The sequence below is a fragment of the Lygodium microphyllum genome, chromosome 18, assembly GCF_053477565.2.
Source record: "Lygodium microphyllum isolate KBCC chromosome 18, Lygodium_microphyllum_v1.1.10, whole genome shotgun sequence".
Taxonomy (NCBI): Eukaryota; Viridiplantae; Streptophyta; class Polypodiopsida; order Schizaeales; family Lygodiaceae; genus Lygodium; species Lygodium microphyllum.
This window is the reverse complement of record NC_141152.1, coordinates 109,062,201-109,079,318: the sequence shown is the minus strand read 5'-3', so window position 1 is coordinate 109,079,318 and position 17,118 is coordinate 109,062,201. Positions and strand designations below refer to the sequence as shown.

The window sequence follows — 17,118 nt, the reverse complement described above, 5'->3', positions numbered from 1 at the left end:
AAGTGCAGGATGTTCCCATCCAAAATGACTTCAAGAGGTTCCCTTTAGATTCTTCTCCATACACCTAAGTGTCTTAACTAATATTTTGAAGGCTAGACATGGGTTTGCTTCTAGTAGTAGCTTGAGATCCTCCTTCAAGCTGATGGAGCATGGCTTGGTGCTCTCCTCTTAGTTTCGTGTTTCCTCAGAGGTCTCTTCTTCATGGGACTCATCGATTTCATCTCTATTCCTTGTGTGTGGAATGCTATTGCCATCGACTCTAGATTATCTCTAGTGCTTTCTTCCTCCATAGCCTTGTCTTGGTCATTTTTCATATCAAGGAGCTTTTGTGCACAAGGCTCCATGCATTAAGTTGCATGCATGCGCTTGCTTGATGTGTATGACACGTCAATTGGAGTAAATTCTAGCTAATGCTGATAAGTAATAATAAATGCACTTAATTAGCTATAGCTACATCCGTACTCACCATCAAAACATTTCTCTCCCCCATTTTTTTGAACTTAAAGATTGCAATGCCATGAGATGCATTTAAAGTGTTGGTGTATTGCATGAGGTGCAAATATTCAAAGTGGATAGCTCGCAACATGGCTTCATGTACACACAATGAGGGGGTTAAACACAATCGATTTATAGGCGCCATTATGATTTGCACTTGTGCAGGTCCATGCAAAACACTAGTATGACAATTTCACCATTATGATCTGCACTTGTGGGGGTCCATGCAAAGCACTAGTATTACAAATTATGATGAATTTTGTAATATTGATAATCTATGTATAATATTAAGAGTGTAATATACATATATAAAAATAAAATTTTAAAATAATAATTTTATGATATGATATTAATGACTATGTATAATATTATATCTATAATCTATGTAACACCACAAGGCCTAGTATTTATAACTATAGATTTCCGCACCCCCCGCCGCCCTCTCTCTCTCTCTCTCTCTCTCTCTCTCTCTCTCTCTCTCATTCTCATATCAGGTGTTCTCAATATCCTCCCTTTCATTCGTATCGGGTATCTTTTCTTGCTTGTCCTTAACATTATGAATGAAGTAAGGCCTTGGCCTCGTCTTTAACTGCCTCTCTCGTATCGCATCTTCCTCTCTTCTTACACGCTTGCACTCCAATTGGGCTCTTACTGTTTTAGAATCGTGGACTGAGAGCCTCCAAGAAGGTCACACCTTGATGTAAATTGGTGGTAATGCGATAGCTGCTGCTGGACTGCAAACACAAGATGGGCTGCTTTGCCTGTTTTGACATCAGGAAGCTAGAGAAGAAACAATCAGACAAAGATGATGGCTCTTATCAGCCGGCAGGAATCACAAATGTCCCTTCCGGTGAGCCTCATTTCATCACTTGCATTCACTTCACTGCCTCTTGTACTCTTGTGTATGATAGATGTTTAAATGGCCTCTTGTACTTTTGTGATAGTAAATTACCGTATGATAGATGTTTCAATGGCCTCTTGTACTCTTGTGACATTCAATTGCTGTATGATAGAAGTCTCAGTGGCCTTTTCACATATCTGCAGCGGCAGATAAGGCACAATTTGGGTTGGATACAGCTTATGGGCTTTTTTGATTTCTCCCCTACAATCTGGCTTTGGGTTTAGATCCATATTGGATTCAGAAGGCGCCATGCCTGTGCATGTATCCATGCTGCTGGAAAACACAGTTCTTGATCAAAAGAGCATGTTCTCTCTGCAAGTTCAATGAGCAAGAGCAATGATCTTTCCAGGAAGATAACTCATTGGTGGCCTCAAAGGTTGTCTTCTCTTTAATGTGCAGGTTCTTTGTACATTGTTGATGGGATACTAGCTGATATTACCTGGCCACTGGGCTAGCCTGTGGAACTCTTAGGTTTATAGGAAGGTCACTTGGGGTAGTGACTGTTGCTGACAAATGCTGCTTGGCTACTCTGCTGTTCTAGTGGGAGTAATTTACATGGCCACTGGAAAATTTCACATGGCTTTGTTCTGCCCTCATGGCAGCCGTAGATTGGGCACCCTTTTGTGTGTGAGAGTTCTATGGAAGACTTTAGTTTTAGTCTAGGGCCACTATAGTAGTGTCTGAATTCTGACCTCAGTTTATCACATACACGAACGGCACACTGAATTTCAGAAATCTTACAGATAAAGTGAAGTCAAGGAGTGAGACTACAGAACCTCGTAGAGAAGGCAGTCAGCATATAGCTGCTCAAACTTTCACTTTCCGTGAGCTCGCAGCAGTGACCAAGAATTTTAGAGCAGATTGTCTTATTGGTGAAGGTGGTTTTGGTCGAGTCTATAAAGGACGCCTTGAGGCTACTGGACAGGCAAGTATTTGGCTAATGTGACGGAGTATGGTACTAATTTGATTCTGCTAAACTCAATAACAGATACTTTTATTTGTTGCAGATTGTGGCTGTTAAACAACTGGACAGAAATGGTCTTCAAGGAAACAGAGAATTTTTAGTTGAAGTCTTAATGCTCAGTCTTCTGCATCACCCGAATCTAGTGAACCTGATTGGTTATTGTGCAGATGGTGATCAGAGGCTTCTAGTCTATGAATACATGCCTTTGGGCTGTCTAGAGGATCATTTACACGGTATGGGGTTTGGAGTCTTTGTCTGCTAAGGCTAATGCTTTGTCTCCTCCTGGAGATTTGAAGTTTTTTTGTGTTTTAAGGCACCTGCTCTTTGAGCTCAAGTTGTGAAATTGTGTGTGTGTGTTTTTGTTTCATGTTTTGGGAGATTAGATCTTCCACCTGATAAAGAGTCTCTGGATTGGAACAAAAGAATGAAAATAGCAGCTGGTGCTGCAAGGGGGTTGGAGTATTTACATGATAAAGCCAATCCACCTGTTATTTACAGGGATTTCAAGTCTTCAAATATTCTTTTGGACGAAGGTTTCCACCCTAAATTGAGTGACTTTGGCCTTGCAAAGCTAGGCCCAGTAGGAGACAAGACACATGTCTCTACACGAGTTATGGGAACATATGGTTATTGTGCTCCAGAATATGCTATGACTGGGCAGTTGACAGTGAAGTCAGATGTGTACAGCTTTGGAGTTGTGCTGCTAGAGCTTATCACTGGTAGAAAGGCCATTGACAATTCTCGATCTGCAGGAGAGCATAATCTTGTATCATGGGTAAGGTTTCAATTTTTTGTTTTTGGTTGACAAGGCTGTTTTTGAAAGATTTGCTGTGTTAGCCTTTATTTTTGTATTCTCTATGCTTTATGAGAAGTTGAGTTTGCTATGCTGTTTTCACAGGCATGTGGATGTTCAAGAATCCGTATGTGAAAGAGTTGCTATGTTTCTATTTCAATTTCTTATGCATGTGTATTTATGACATTACTTTTTAAAATTCGTACAACAAAGCTTGCTTTTCTTTTACTATAAATTCTTTTGCAGAAAGAGAGTAAGGATGTAAAAGAGAGATAGGATGGTGAAAGAGAGGTTTTGATAGCATACATGGAATTTGATCTGCCTTTACTCATGCAGTCTAAAACTGAAATAAGCTTGCTTATATTTATGTTGGACCAATCATAAGCACAAGAAAGCACTATTTTTTGTGCTTTTAGTATTATGTACAGGGAGTGTGGCCATACAGAGGCATGTGGTTGATGGTTGGTAGATATTGCAAAAGTTTACTAGGAAAATCATGATAAAAGATTGAATGCTGTTCATGTGCTACAAGACTTGCCCAATATTGTGGTATGATAGTTTAGTTTGGACTTGGTTATGGAAGAGATTGGTTGGAACACAAGACAATGACAATGTTGAATGGGGCATTGTGCATTCATTCATATGCTTCATAGACACATTCTTGACCCTTTTCTTTGGCTGTCTGACATACAATTTGACTCTGAAAGCATCGGTTCAGTGGAGTCCTTTTGTGGCTGTTCTTACACATTTGTTTCATTTTGATTCTTATCTTCTTCACTTTGCATTTGCACTTAAGAGAGGGTTTTTTAATGTTGAATTATTGTTATCACTAGACTCCATGCATCATTGAGCGTGTTTGTGTTGTATGTGCATGTTGTGATGCATATGGGTTTTTGTCTTGTGTAACTTGCATTTTCACTAAGATTGTTGAGCTTGTTGGCTCGTCAAGGACCTTTTGGTGGCTTCAGGTGTCTCCTGTTTTCTCTACTCTGTTTCATTGCCTTTCACTTGGCATATCATCTCTTCATTATGGCGCTTCGATTTGATGGCTTCATTTATCACTTACCATGGCATGATGTTGTACTTTTGAGGCTTTCTTTGAGAGCTAAACTTTGGTTTGAGATAGTGTGGTCTTCAATTGTAGATGTCTTTCCTTGTGCTTGGATTGGAGCCTTGACTTTATAGATCTCTTCTGCTCTTTTGGTGTTTTCAGAGGCTTTCTTGGAGAATGGTGGTTTTCAGCATGACATTCTTGATGATGTTTCTCTTCTCTAACAATGCTGATGGTGTGTTTGTGAAGATATACTAGGGTTTGCATGGAGAAAACGTAGGATGTATGACCATAGGTAAAACACAATAACTTAGATAATAATGCAATAAATGCAAACCCTAAACTCAAAACACAAAATGGAAAACACAAAAACACAAATGCAAATAGAGAAGAAAGAGAACTCTGAAGTGAATGAATCAATGCTGTAAATGAATGGAAGGGTGCTTAGAATGCTCAAGGGTGGAGCTGAAGAGTTTAGGAGTGTGACATCCATGGGAGACGGATCCCGAGTGTAATAACCACTAGTCGGAGCCGTAGGAGAGGGGCAGGCAGCAAAATGTAGCCTGTAGGAGTGTGCTGATGACGATGGAGACCTCCACGAACGGGGCAGCAGCTGTACGACCAGGCTGCAGCAAAAATACAGCTGTGGCGCACCTGACTGATTAGGGTGGCAGCAGGAATGGGCAGATCTGGGGCAGCATTGTTGTAAAGTTTGTCTGTGCAGCTGGAGAGGGGCAGCAGCCAGTCACTTGGCTGCAGAGGCTGTAAACACAGGCAGAACATGTGCGCTGGTGATGTGGACAGCTGCAACTTGCAACGGAGCAGCAAACACAGTAGTAGGGAGCCTCTAGGCAGCAGGTCAATGGCTGAAATCAGGTTGCCTAGGGTTGGAAGTTGAAGGGCTGGAGTTGGCAGGGGCTAGACAGCTGGTACAAGGGAGCTAATGACTGAAATCTGGACTGAAGAGTGAGAAACCTGCACATGGGCAGCTTGTCTATTTATAGATGTAGAAGTATCCTCCCAAAGTCACTCCAAATGCCGTATTTCCTCCTTGATCGGAGAGGTGGCCAATGAAGCCAACCTTCCTTCTTTGAAAGGGTGGTAATTCCCTGATTAAGCACTTAATTACACCAATCAACAAATAAACATAACTTAAAATGCACAAATTACTTTAGTAATCTTGGACATTGGACACCCTGTCAGCCCCAAAACTGGGGTCCTTTTGGTATTTCTTTAACTTGATTGCTAATGGAATGGGTACAAGTTGAGATTTACAATCTCCTTTGCTGTTCCTAAAGCCTCTTTGCTTTAGCAACAATCAGCGATCACTTCACCTAGGACTTGCATGAATAGAACAATCAACTGGCCAAATGCTGCCCCAAATAATAAATTGCTATGAATGGGCTAGCATTTGAATTCCTTGACAATTACACAAATTTCAGGTGCTGAATTCAGTATACAATGTCTTCACCAATTGGCACGGGTTTCAAGGTGGTTGTCAAACCCTAATTTCTGTAGAAATTTAGGGTTTACAGCAAAGATCTCTCTGCTCTCCACTAAATTTGGCTGAGATTTGCTCAAAATGGTTGAGAAATGCTGAGATCTCCTGAGAATGGGTTGGAGAAAGTGAGAGAAAGCCAAAATGAAAGAGAAATCTGAATTTCTTTGTGAGAAAACCCTAAATTCTACTTGTTGCCTGCTCTAGCCTGCATTTAATGCAGTCACCTACTGCCAGATACCTCCAAGATGCTATTGCTTGATCAGTAATGCTATTGCCAGTCCCTGGAAGGTGACTCCTTGTTGTCCCTTGCCTACTGAGCCCCCTAGATGGCTGTCTTTTGCAGCAAATTGCTGTTCTTTGATTAGAAAATGGACCAACAGCTCTCTCTCTCTCTCTCTCTCTCTCTCTCTCTCTCCCCCCCCCTAGCTGTAAACTAAGTGAATGACTGAGACCCAACTTCCAAAAACGTTTCTTGAGTTTCCATGGGCATATTTGCCGAGTGGTAGCCTTCTAAACTCATTTTTTAGCATTATCCAGCCATTTAATTAATTTTCAGAATTAAATAATCTTGAAAATTAATTTTAGCCTCTGCTCAAAATTAAATGTGCCCATTCATAATTAAATTGGCTAGGCCATTTGCAACTTGGAGTGGTCCCCAACCTTTGTTGACCCTTAGACTAGCATTAATTAATTGATTAATGCTAGTCCTTGTTGAGAAATCCTTCACATGCAATTTGCGTTTAGGGTTTCATAGTGGATAGTCCCAAAAAGGGGCTGGGCGTCCATGGTGGAGCCCCACCCGACAGCTGATGCCCTCCCTTCAGTCCTTGAGACACGAGTTTGAGAGTCAATATTTCACCTTTGCATAGTGTGTTTGCTGCATTGAGCATCGTATACATTAATTGTATTTATTATTTTTAGATGAGTATTTCTTTACATGATATTAAAGCTAGGCATTCTTTGAAGAAATCTAGGTCTTTGATTGGAAAGCTCGTTATTAGAAAGAGAGTCATAGAGGGAAGATGACTTTGAACACTACTTTACCACTTTAGTCTCCGAAATGTCCTATACTAAGAATTGAGCAAAAGTGGGCTTCATTGCTTGCCTAGTGAGGTTTCGACATTGTTGTGAGACATCTAACTATCATGGTGTCTATAGACCCTATGAGATCTCATGGGCCAAGTATGATTTGATTCTCATGTATTGAGCCCAACAACAAAATTGGAGGATAACATTGTTTATTCACTCTTAGATTTCGCATATAGGTCTAATGATTTTATGAGAAGGACGAAACCTCCATATGAGACTGACCCTCTTATTGGAGAAGTAGACATGAAGTATAAATCTTTATATTCTTCCCTTGCTTCTACTTTGGTGTCAAGTACATAAGTTTTTACTTTTGTTTCCACTTTTAATGTTTCTACTTTTATGCAAGATGTTGGTAATATTTAAGAGTGAAGAGTATAAAACACTTAATTCATAACAGTCTAAGTCATGAAGAAGATAGGTACTTTTATGTAAACATAAGAAGAGGTGTGTATGAGAGAAACCCAAAATTTCCTTCTTCAAGTTTTGTTTCTCAAAGTCAGCATGAAGTTTGTGCATCATCGTTTCAAACATCACCATCTAGTTTTCAATCTACTAAGAATAAATTTCCATTCACTTCTATCCCATCTCCACTAGAATTTTCAATTTCACCCATCCAACCCTTCTCTTCTATTGCATCCATATCTATATTTACACCATTTTCCACATCACCATTCACCATTCTGACTGTACAACCACACACCACATTGCAAGGATCTCCAAATATAGACACATCTTATCCCTTTAGGTCCTTTGCTTTTGCATAGCCAAGTGATGGAGGTGCATCGTAGTGGGAGTTTATCTCCCAATCCAACTATCCGTGGGCCCCTATACGCTTGGGTATCCCATCTCTGTCTCAAGCCCCACCCTATTTTCTCATCTCTCAAGTGACCACACAGTTTGCCAACATGACAATAGCCAGTGGGCCATCCTACACCTTTTTGGCATTTGGACCATTCACAAGCCAATAACCTTCTTTAGGGAATCACCATGCCAGGCACTTCGATGCCTCATGTAGTGGTCTAGTTATCCACCTTTCTATCTTATGCCACCCACTTATCCTTCTTCTCAAGCCATTCATCCATTTGCATCAACTAAGCATGCATTTATAGATAAGACTTAATTTAATGGATTTTATTTACCACTTGGGTCAAATTTGATATGGCAGGTCTTGGATTCCCAAGGCTTGTGAAACTTGTTTATATGCAAGAACCTAAGCTTGACCCCCATAAGTTCTTATATGAGGTAGTTTACTCTTGGAAGGGCAGAAATGCCATAACCAGATTTGAGTTGATGCAGGTTCTTAAACCTCAATTTACTCTCAACTCCAACACTTTGACCTTGGATCTCAGCGTTGGGTATATCTAGTTGATTGTTATGCTGCTCGTGTGATCATACCCAATGAATCAACCTTGACCATAAGCTTAAAGAGTTCCAAATCAGTGAGGGGGATGATTTGATTGTCAAGTTGTTTGAGTATCGGTGATTGCTTGCTTAATTTGCCACTACTAGCTTATCCAAGGTAGCTGATGATTAAGTCACTTTGTTCTTGAACAAATTACCACAGGGACGTTGGGTGTGAAGTCCCTTCGTCTCGGTGTAAATAGTCTTATAGGTGTGAACACACCGTTATTGTACCTTGTACCCTAACATATAAATACATTCTTTTATTCTATGTACTATCATGAACTGGTACTCCCTCTAACTCTTAGCTTAGCTCTGCAGTGATCTCGCACTCCATTGCGCACTCTCTCCTTCAATTTGGTATCAGAGCACAGAGTGCACTTTTCTCAAGGTCAAAGGCAGGTTGTGAATAGCAGACCCGAGGTCAAAGGCAGCTCATGAACAGTTAGGACCAGGAGGTAGGTCCAGCGTGATCAGTGTGGACCAGCGGGCAGCAGTAGGCATGAGGGAAGAGGATGTCGTTTCCAATGTGACGATTGAACTTTGTGTCCAGGGTGACGGCAGCAAAGGACTGGACGGCAATAGGTGACAGACGATGTTTGATGCGAACCAGCGTGGCAACGAGTAAGTAACGCCTGCAGTGAGACGTCGTCGCTTGCGTCACGCAAGTCAGACGGGCAGCTATCGACGGGGCTTCCTGCGTCATGCGAGTCAACCAGGGGGGTTCCAAGTCACGCGATGTGATTGACAGGTCAATGGACCTCGTCATGTCATTTTTCCTTAAGGTCACAAATTCGGTTTTCTTCAAAATTCTCCTTGAATTTCACCTTGGCTTGCGCGCATAAGCATAGAGTTCAGATTTGTACATATTTATGCCCAGAAATTTGGGGATTTTCAGATTGAGTGCTGCTCATGCAAAATTGAGGCATTTGCAAATTGCAGACATTGTGCGCATTTGAATTGGGGATTTCACCAAATTTACTGAAATTTTACTCATTTGAGTGGAATTTCTCAACATTGGACTCATAAAATTTGGGGCTTTTGCTGTATTGGTGAAATTTTGTTCAGCTGAGTTAGATTGGCTGACATTGGTGCACAATTAGACCCGAGAAATTTGGGGCTTTTGCAAAATTTTGTGAAATTTTGCTAAATTTGCAAGTTATATGCTTTCGGAAACATGTATTAATGTAATCGGGGCAGATTGGTCAGTGAAATTTCGGGGCTTTTGTTGAAATCTATGGATTTTGGCAAAGTTAATGCGTGAAATGCACTTTGGGAATATTGCTGAAGCAATCTTGTGGTTATAAGCAAGAGTGATTTGAGCATTTTTATCTCCCGCTTGTGCGATTTTGGAGAAATTGCAGAGATTTCTTGGTGTTTTGGGTATTAGAAGATGATACGAGCACAAACATATGTAGTACACATGTTGGACAGCTTCCATTGAGTTGATGTATTGCTGATTATTCATGTTGTAGCAGTCTTAGTGATCATTTGCAGACGTGGGATTGGTGGAGATGTATTTTTGGTGATATTGCTGAAGTGGGAGTTACCTGTCAGTGATGTATGCATTTAATGTATGCTGAAATTGCAGTCATACTGCTGAAAGTCATTCGTTCTACTGCTATACACGTACTTGGACTGAATCTTGCTATTATTTACTGAAAAATTGGGTTGAAATCAGCTGAATAATTAGCTCATTTTTTATTGTCATAAATTGCAGCATTGAATTTCTGGTTTATTGCTGAAAAATGGCTGCAAATACTTCTAGCAGCAGTGACACTAAATCCCTCTTTGAAATCAAGATGTTTGATGGCACTGTCTTTGACTTGTGGAAGGATAGGATGCAAGGCATTTTGTTTCTCAAGGATCGTGAGGATGCTCTCTTGGAGACTAAGCCTGCAGCTATGACATATGTGGATTGGGCTAGACTTAATAAGAAGGCCATTGCATACATTAAGATGGCAGTGTCTGATGATGTACTTATAGACATCAAGTGTTTTGATATAGGTTATGCTATATGGAAAAAGCTTAAGGACACTTATGGAAATACAACTTCTGTGAATCAACTGCATCTCATGCGTAAACTTGTGAACATGGAGTTGGATGAGTCTAAGCCAGCATCTGAGCATTCGAGTGCTTTCACAGGGGTTTTGAGTTAGTTTTGCAGGACTCTGGTTTGACGGCTTTCGATGATAAATTAAAAGCTATTTTCTTATTGATGACTTTGCATGACAGTTGGGAATCTTTGGTTGTGTCACTTAGCAATAATCCTGCTTTGACTTTTGATGGTGTAAGAGGTTCAATTCTTGATGAAGAAATCAAAAGAAAGTCTAGTGGTGAAAGCAATGGCTCAGCTTACCATGTGAGAGGCAGGTTTGAAAAGAGGGGTAATGCAGCCAGTAAAGGGAAAAGAAGGAGCAAAAGCAAGGGCAAACAGCAGGATGTCACATACTATCAGTGTGGGCGTAAAGGACATAAAAAGCCCGATTGCCGGTACTTCAAGAAAGAGTAAGAAAGAAAGAAACAGCAGGGTAAGAAAAAGAAGGATGATAAGAAAGATGATGATAGCTCTTCCTTAAAAGAAGTTGCAAAGGCAAATGTTGCATCTAGTGTGGTGATTGAAGAGCTTTTTGACAATGAAGAGATACTTGTTGTAGCCTCATGTAATGATGCAGATATTATGGTAGTAGCAGGTGATATGCACATCACCAAAAAGGAGGTAATTGATACCTTACTTTCAGCTCATGATGGGCTATCACTATCATGGATAGTGGACAACGGTGCCTCTTTTATTGTTTCCCCCTCTTTGGAGTTATTTTCTGAATACACTGTAGGTTGCCTAGGCAAGGTTTATGTAGGTAATAACTATGCATGTGAGATAGAGGGTGTTGGAACCATTCACTTGGCTGTTGAAAATGGCTAAGAGCTGATTTTGCAGGATGTCAAATTTGTACCTGGCATAAAGAAAAGTCTACTATCATTTGGGCAGCTTGATGCTAAAGGATATTTTACTACCTTTGGTGGTGGATCTTGGAAGGTCCATAAGGGCTCTATGCTGATTGTTAAAGGCATCAAAAGGGGGGCTTTATATTACTTGCATTGTAAAGCATTACTTGGTAAGTTCTTGGCTGTGGTTGAAGTCCATTCATAGATGGAGCTTTGGCACAAAATACTTGGTCATATGAGCTAGAAAGGCCTTCAGGTTCTCTCCTCTTTAGGGAGATTTGATATAAAAGGTTGTGGTCTCGAATTTTGTAATGATTGCTTATATGGAAAACATGTAAAGTCTCCTTATTACTCTGGTGTCATTAAGAAGTCTAATGCTCTTGACTTAGTACTCTCTGATGTGTGCACTATGCCTATTAATTCGTATGGGGGTGCACGTTACTTTGTTACTTTCGTTGATGATTTCAGTAGAAAGTCATGGGTGTATGTACTTAAAAGCGAAAAGGAAGTACTTGATGCTTTTAAAAAGTTTCATGCTTTTGTTACCACACAAAAAGGGCTTAAGTTGAAAGCCATAAGAACAAATAATGGGGGTGAGTATGTCTCAAATGAATTTAACAAGTTTTGTGAGATGCATGGCATTAAGAGGGAGTTGATAGCCCCTTATAATCGTGCATCAAATGGCGTGGCTGAAAGATTTAATTGCACACTTTGTGAGAGGGTCATATGCATATTGGCCACAGCTAATCTCCCGCATCAGTTTTGGGGAGAGGTTCTTAAAATTGCAGTTCATGTATGCAATCGCGCTCTCAATCGTGCATTGGAAAATGGCATTCCTGAAGAGGTTTGGTCTGGCAAACCTGCTTCATATGACCATTTACATGTCTTTGGTTGTGATGCCTTTGTGCATGTACCTGTAGAACAAAGGACCAAACTAGACATGAAATCGATTAAGGGCATCTTCATGGGATATGGAGATGAGGGAGAGATGGGTTATAGAGTTTGGCTTTCTCAGGGTAGGAAGATAGTATGCAGCCGAGACGTATTTAATGAGGCAAAGTTGCTGAAAATTGCTACACATGGTGATCTTGACAAAAAGAAGGTTAAATTTCAGCATGAACAGCCAGCCATTCAGCAGCCATCAATTGAAAATTGTGTCCCTTTTGATGTTGAAAATGCGCAAAAACCTATTGTGCTACAGGCAAAAGATCATGGACAGCAAATAGATGCATAGGATGACATAGCGAAGGTCTGGTTTAAATTCTGAAAAACAGTAGGGTCGTTTCTATGTAGTAAGTGCATTAAGGCTTTACAGTGCTGACCTCAGTTCACTCTCTAGCCAGTAGTTTCAGCAGTTGAGACTTGTAACTGCATGAAAAGTGCCCACAGCTTGAGTACTGTGTATCCGACAGTGTGGAAATTTAGGCCATTTTTCTTACCTTGCAAGTTTAAATGTTTTTGATCTTATGATGGGACATTTAGTCTGAAGATTTTGATTTTGATTGCAAGCTAGGGTGCAAGTGTTTTCATTCCTTGATCTAACATTGCTTTTAAAATTTCCAACAAAAATTAGGCTCAACCGTTATTCAAAGATCGAAAAAAGTTTCATCACATGGCTGATCCATCACTTCAAGGACGGTTCCCAATGAGAGGCCTGTATCAAGCAATTGCTGTTGCTGCCATGTGCTTGCAGGAAGATGCAGTGACCCGGCCGCTTATTGGTGATGTGGTAACTGCTTTGAACTATTTGACATCTCAGAAGTATGACCCTGGAATACATCCTATCAACAAATTCTCACCTTCACCATCTAGGGATAAGAAGGAAAGGGAAAGAAAGGCAAGCAATGGAGAGGAGCGTGGTTTTGTGGAGAGAATGTTTCGACAAGGTGGAACTCGATCTCCTGCATCAAATTCCCCTGATAATCGGTACAGGGATAGTGATAGAGTATTGCGGCAGGGTGGCAGCCGTTATTCCCCTGACAATCGGTGTAAAGAAACAGACCGGATGCTTAAACAGGTTGGCATACGATCACCGGCATCTAATTCTCCAGATAATTGTGTAAGAGAAAATGGCATGTTAAGAAGGAATGGAACTTGCAACTAATTGCTCAATAACAGAAAATGTGACCCTGAGGATTGAGCCAGATTTGGATAGGGAAAAGGTTGGCCCTCAACGGACTAACGGGACACTGAAGAGTGCTGGTATTGTGAGAGAGCTATAACAGAAGCAAGGGTTTGGAGGCAAAAATTGGCAGGAGCAAAATGGAGAATGTTCAAGGCAATGAAAGCAATTCTGGCACAGTATGATGATCATGATCTATTCAGAACTGTGGCAGGCTTAGGAGATAGACTTGTGTGAAGTAGCTGAAGCTGGTGTACATTCAAGATGCTAACTTGATGGGGGCATGAATCGCAGTCTTACGCGGCACCTTTTTCTGGCTTCATCGAAGAAAGAAGTCAAAAGCATGTAAATCACTTGAAGATAGTCTTATGTATACAGGCATGCAGTCTGCAGCATGTGCTCCTTGAGAGAGACTTTTGAGGGAAGTGCAGATGAAGAAGATTCACGATTATCAGAGATTTCATATGTTTATACAAATAGCACAAAGCCTTCAAGTATTATCAAACATACTTATTTCATCTCAATGAAGCAAAACATCACTGTACTTTTTGTAATGGACAAGTGCAGCAGGAAGTTCTGTGGCAGTCTCAATGGGTGGATATGTTACATAAATTATTTGTTATGATGAGTTTTACCTCTTGATAAGGAACTCACAAGTTCTGAATTGCTATGCTTTCACCAAAACCATCATTCCTATTGTAAGGGGTTTGAATGCTCTGGTACTAGTAACCAAATATTGCAATTTATGCTGCTATCATAAGGTAATGTTTGCAATACTGGACAAATGCTGCATTCCATATCCATTGTGATTAGTTCTTTCTATATCTGGAATTCTGTAAACTGTATGCTATGCTGAAACATACTTTGAGAGGATCGAAGCTCAGCTGAGAGTGCAGTAGACAGTGTGGAGAGTGAAGCACAACATCCAATGCAATGGACTGAAAGAGTGTAAACTGAAAGTACGAAGTACAACCCTTATACCTTGGGGTTGTAGGGAGTGTTCACACGCGAATAGGATAAGTGCCCGTAAGTGTGTAACATAAGCACATACGAAAGAAGACAATAAGTCTCGGGGAAAAAAACCTCTCCTACCGAGAGGAAAAAGTGCTCGTGTCCTATTGATCACCGATACTCCTCTGTGAGTGAAACCCAACAAACCTTCCTTGGAGTGAAGAGTGATCAAAAGTGCAAGGATCATTCGTCACCAAAGGAGATCAAATTTAAAGTATTGCGAAATGCTTCAAATTTGTCATGAGGAAGAGCTTTGGTGGAGATGTCTGTCACATTACTAGTGGTAGGACAATAGGCAAGGTTGATATCACCTGTATGTAGGCTCTCTTTGACAAAGTGATACTATATCTCAATGTGTTTTATGCGTGCATGAAACATTGGGTTTGTGCCACTGCAATGGCAATGACTGTCAGTGAACAAAGGAGTAGGCTCCGTAACAGATACATCCAAATCAACTAGCTAGCGTCTAATCCATACACATTCAATTGTGGTAGTGAAAGCTGCATTGTATTCAACTTCACATGACGATGTGGTGACAGTGGATTGTTTCTTGCTAAGCCAAGATATGCAAGATGAGCCAAGAAAAAAACAATTATCACTTGTGGAGTGACGTGAATCATAATCATGAGGCCAATCAGAATCACTGTAAGCATATAACTACAGTGGTCCTCCCTTGGCACAAAGCAATCCAAGAGATCTAATACCTTGCAAGTAACGAAAGACACGCTTGACAGCTTGCTAATGTGATACGCGTGGTTGATGCATATATCTGCTTAGGATTGAAACTGCAAACTATATGTCTGGTCTAGTGTTACATAGGTAAATAATGCATACAACCGTTGGAGCATTGTGTATATTAAACAAATCACTATCATCATGTAATGACAACTTTAGTCCAGGTTCCATTGGTGTATAGATTGACTTGCAATCCTGTAAGCCAAACTTCTCAAGAAGTTTACTGATGTATCTTGATTGTGATAAACCAATACCTCTAGCATCATGTATGAATTGAATGCCCAATTAATAATGTAAAGATCCCAAGTTTGATATCTCAAAAGTTTACTGCAAATTTTGTTTAAATATTGAAATTTGACCCACATGTGTCCTTGTAAGTAAAAGATCATCGACATATAGATAAATGATCAGCATGGATTCCCCCTCTTTACATATGTAAAGGGTAAACTCAGATGAGTTGTTTATAAACCCTTCGCTAAGTAAAAATGCATTAATCTTTGCATACGAAGCTCTAGGAGCTTGTTTCAAGCCATATAAAGGCTTTTTCAGCTTGCAGACCAAGTGTTCGGATTCCTCAACTGCAAAACCTATGAGTTGTTGTACATATACTTTCTCATGAAGTTTCTTATGTAAAAAGACATTTCTAATATCTAATTGATGCACAATTCATCCATAATGGGCAGCCAAAGCAACCATAGACTTGATGGTAGTTATTCAGGAGGTAGGACAAATGTCTTCTCATAGTCAATGCCTTTCTTTAGTGCATAGCCTTTAGCTACAAGCCTTGCCTTATTTTTGCCAATGGATCTATCTGCATTCCATTTTAGCCTTGTAGATCCATTTTGTTTCAATGGTTTTTTTTCCAAAGGGCAAAGACACTAAATCCCATGTTTGTTTCTTAATGATAGAATCAAATTTAGCTTGCATTATTGCCATCCAATGCATATTATTGAAAGGTGAGAAGGATCGAATCTTGCATGCGAGCTATGGCGGGAGAGCAAGAGCAAGAAAGAGAGAGACAAGAAATGGGAACTCCAACAGTCACAATGTGTGACCGGGCCTTCCTTTATTCAAACTGTCACTAAAAGAATAAAGAATAAAGTGACGTGACGGGCGCCCGCCACCTGTAGTGTGCAGTGGCGGGTACTGTCAGTGTAGTAATACACGGGGCGGCACGGCGGAGGCGCCTTTATCCCCAACAATCTCCCACTTAAAGGCGAATCTGCCCTAGTGAGAGAAAAGAAAAAAGAAAAGACAGTACAAATGTACATAGGTACAAGGGATGAGGAAAGGCAACATCTCATCCAATGCCCATCAATCTCCTGAGGAAGGCAAAGCGCTCAGTAGAGAGGCTTTTCGTGAGTAGATCTGCAGGATTCTCGTCAGTGGAGATCTTGACAAGGTCAACAGACTTGTCCTTCACAACACCACGTATAAAGTGATACCTCACCTCAATGTGTTTTGTCTTCGCATGGAAGATCGGATTCTTAGCCAACTAAATGGCACTCATAGAATCCGAATGCAGTGTAGGTATAGCATCAATCCCAAGGTCAACAACTAGACGGCCTAGCCTTATGGCCTCCTTGCAAGTCTCAGTGGCTGCAACATACTCGGCCTCAGTGGTAGACAAAGCCGTACACTTCTGAACCCTGGACATCCAAGAGACAGCCCCTCCAGCATAGGTGAATACATAGCCAGAAGTGGACTTCCTACTATCTGCATGTCCTGCATAATTGGAGTCAATGTACCCCACGACCCCTGTATCCTGGCTGCCATAGCAAATACACATATCTGCTGTGCCCTTCAAGTACCTCATGATACCCTTCACGGCATTCCAATGTCTGCTGCCAGGTGTAGCCATATAGCGTGCCACAACACCAACTGCATGCGCAATATCTGGACGAGTGGCTATCATGGCATACATCAAACTGCCCACGGCTGAAGCATAAGGGATCTTGGCCATCTCGGCCCTCTGCTCATCTGTCTGCGGACAATCGGCCTGTGATACCTTCACATAAGAAGGTAATGAACAGCCAATAGGCTTTACGTTCTGCATGCGGAAGCGCTCAAGGACTTTATGAATGTACTCCCGCTGTGAGAGATACAAAA

At 40.9% G+C, this 17,118-nt stretch overlaps 1 protein-coding gene across 3 annotated transcripts; it reads left to right on the top strand.

The window, feature by feature from the left end:
- Positions 1-973: 973 nt before the first annotated feature.
- On the top strand, positions 974-15,259 carry LOC148021254 (putative serine/threonine-protein kinase PBL7). Of its 3 annotated transcripts, none has more exons than XM_087699105.1 (5): positions 974-1,345; positions 2,140-2,321; positions 2,404-2,593; positions 2,744-3,135; positions 12,835-15,259. In XM_087699105.1, the coding sequence occupies exons 1-5, from the start codon at positions 1,243-1,245 to the stop codon at positions 13,243-13,245; spliced, it is 1,278 nt and encodes a 425-aa protein (XP_087555231.1). In that variant the 5' UTR covers positions 974-1,242; the 3' UTR covers positions 13,246-15,259. The 3 variants fall into 3 exon arrangements, with proteins under 3 accessions (XP_087555231.1, XP_087555230.1, XP_087555232.1); XM_087699104.1 differs by having other exon boundaries at positions 12,715-14,692; XM_087699106.1 differs by lacking the exon at positions 2,140-2,321 and having other exon boundaries at positions 12,715-14,692.
- The last annotated feature ends 1,859 nt before the right edge of the window (positions 15,260-17,118 follow it).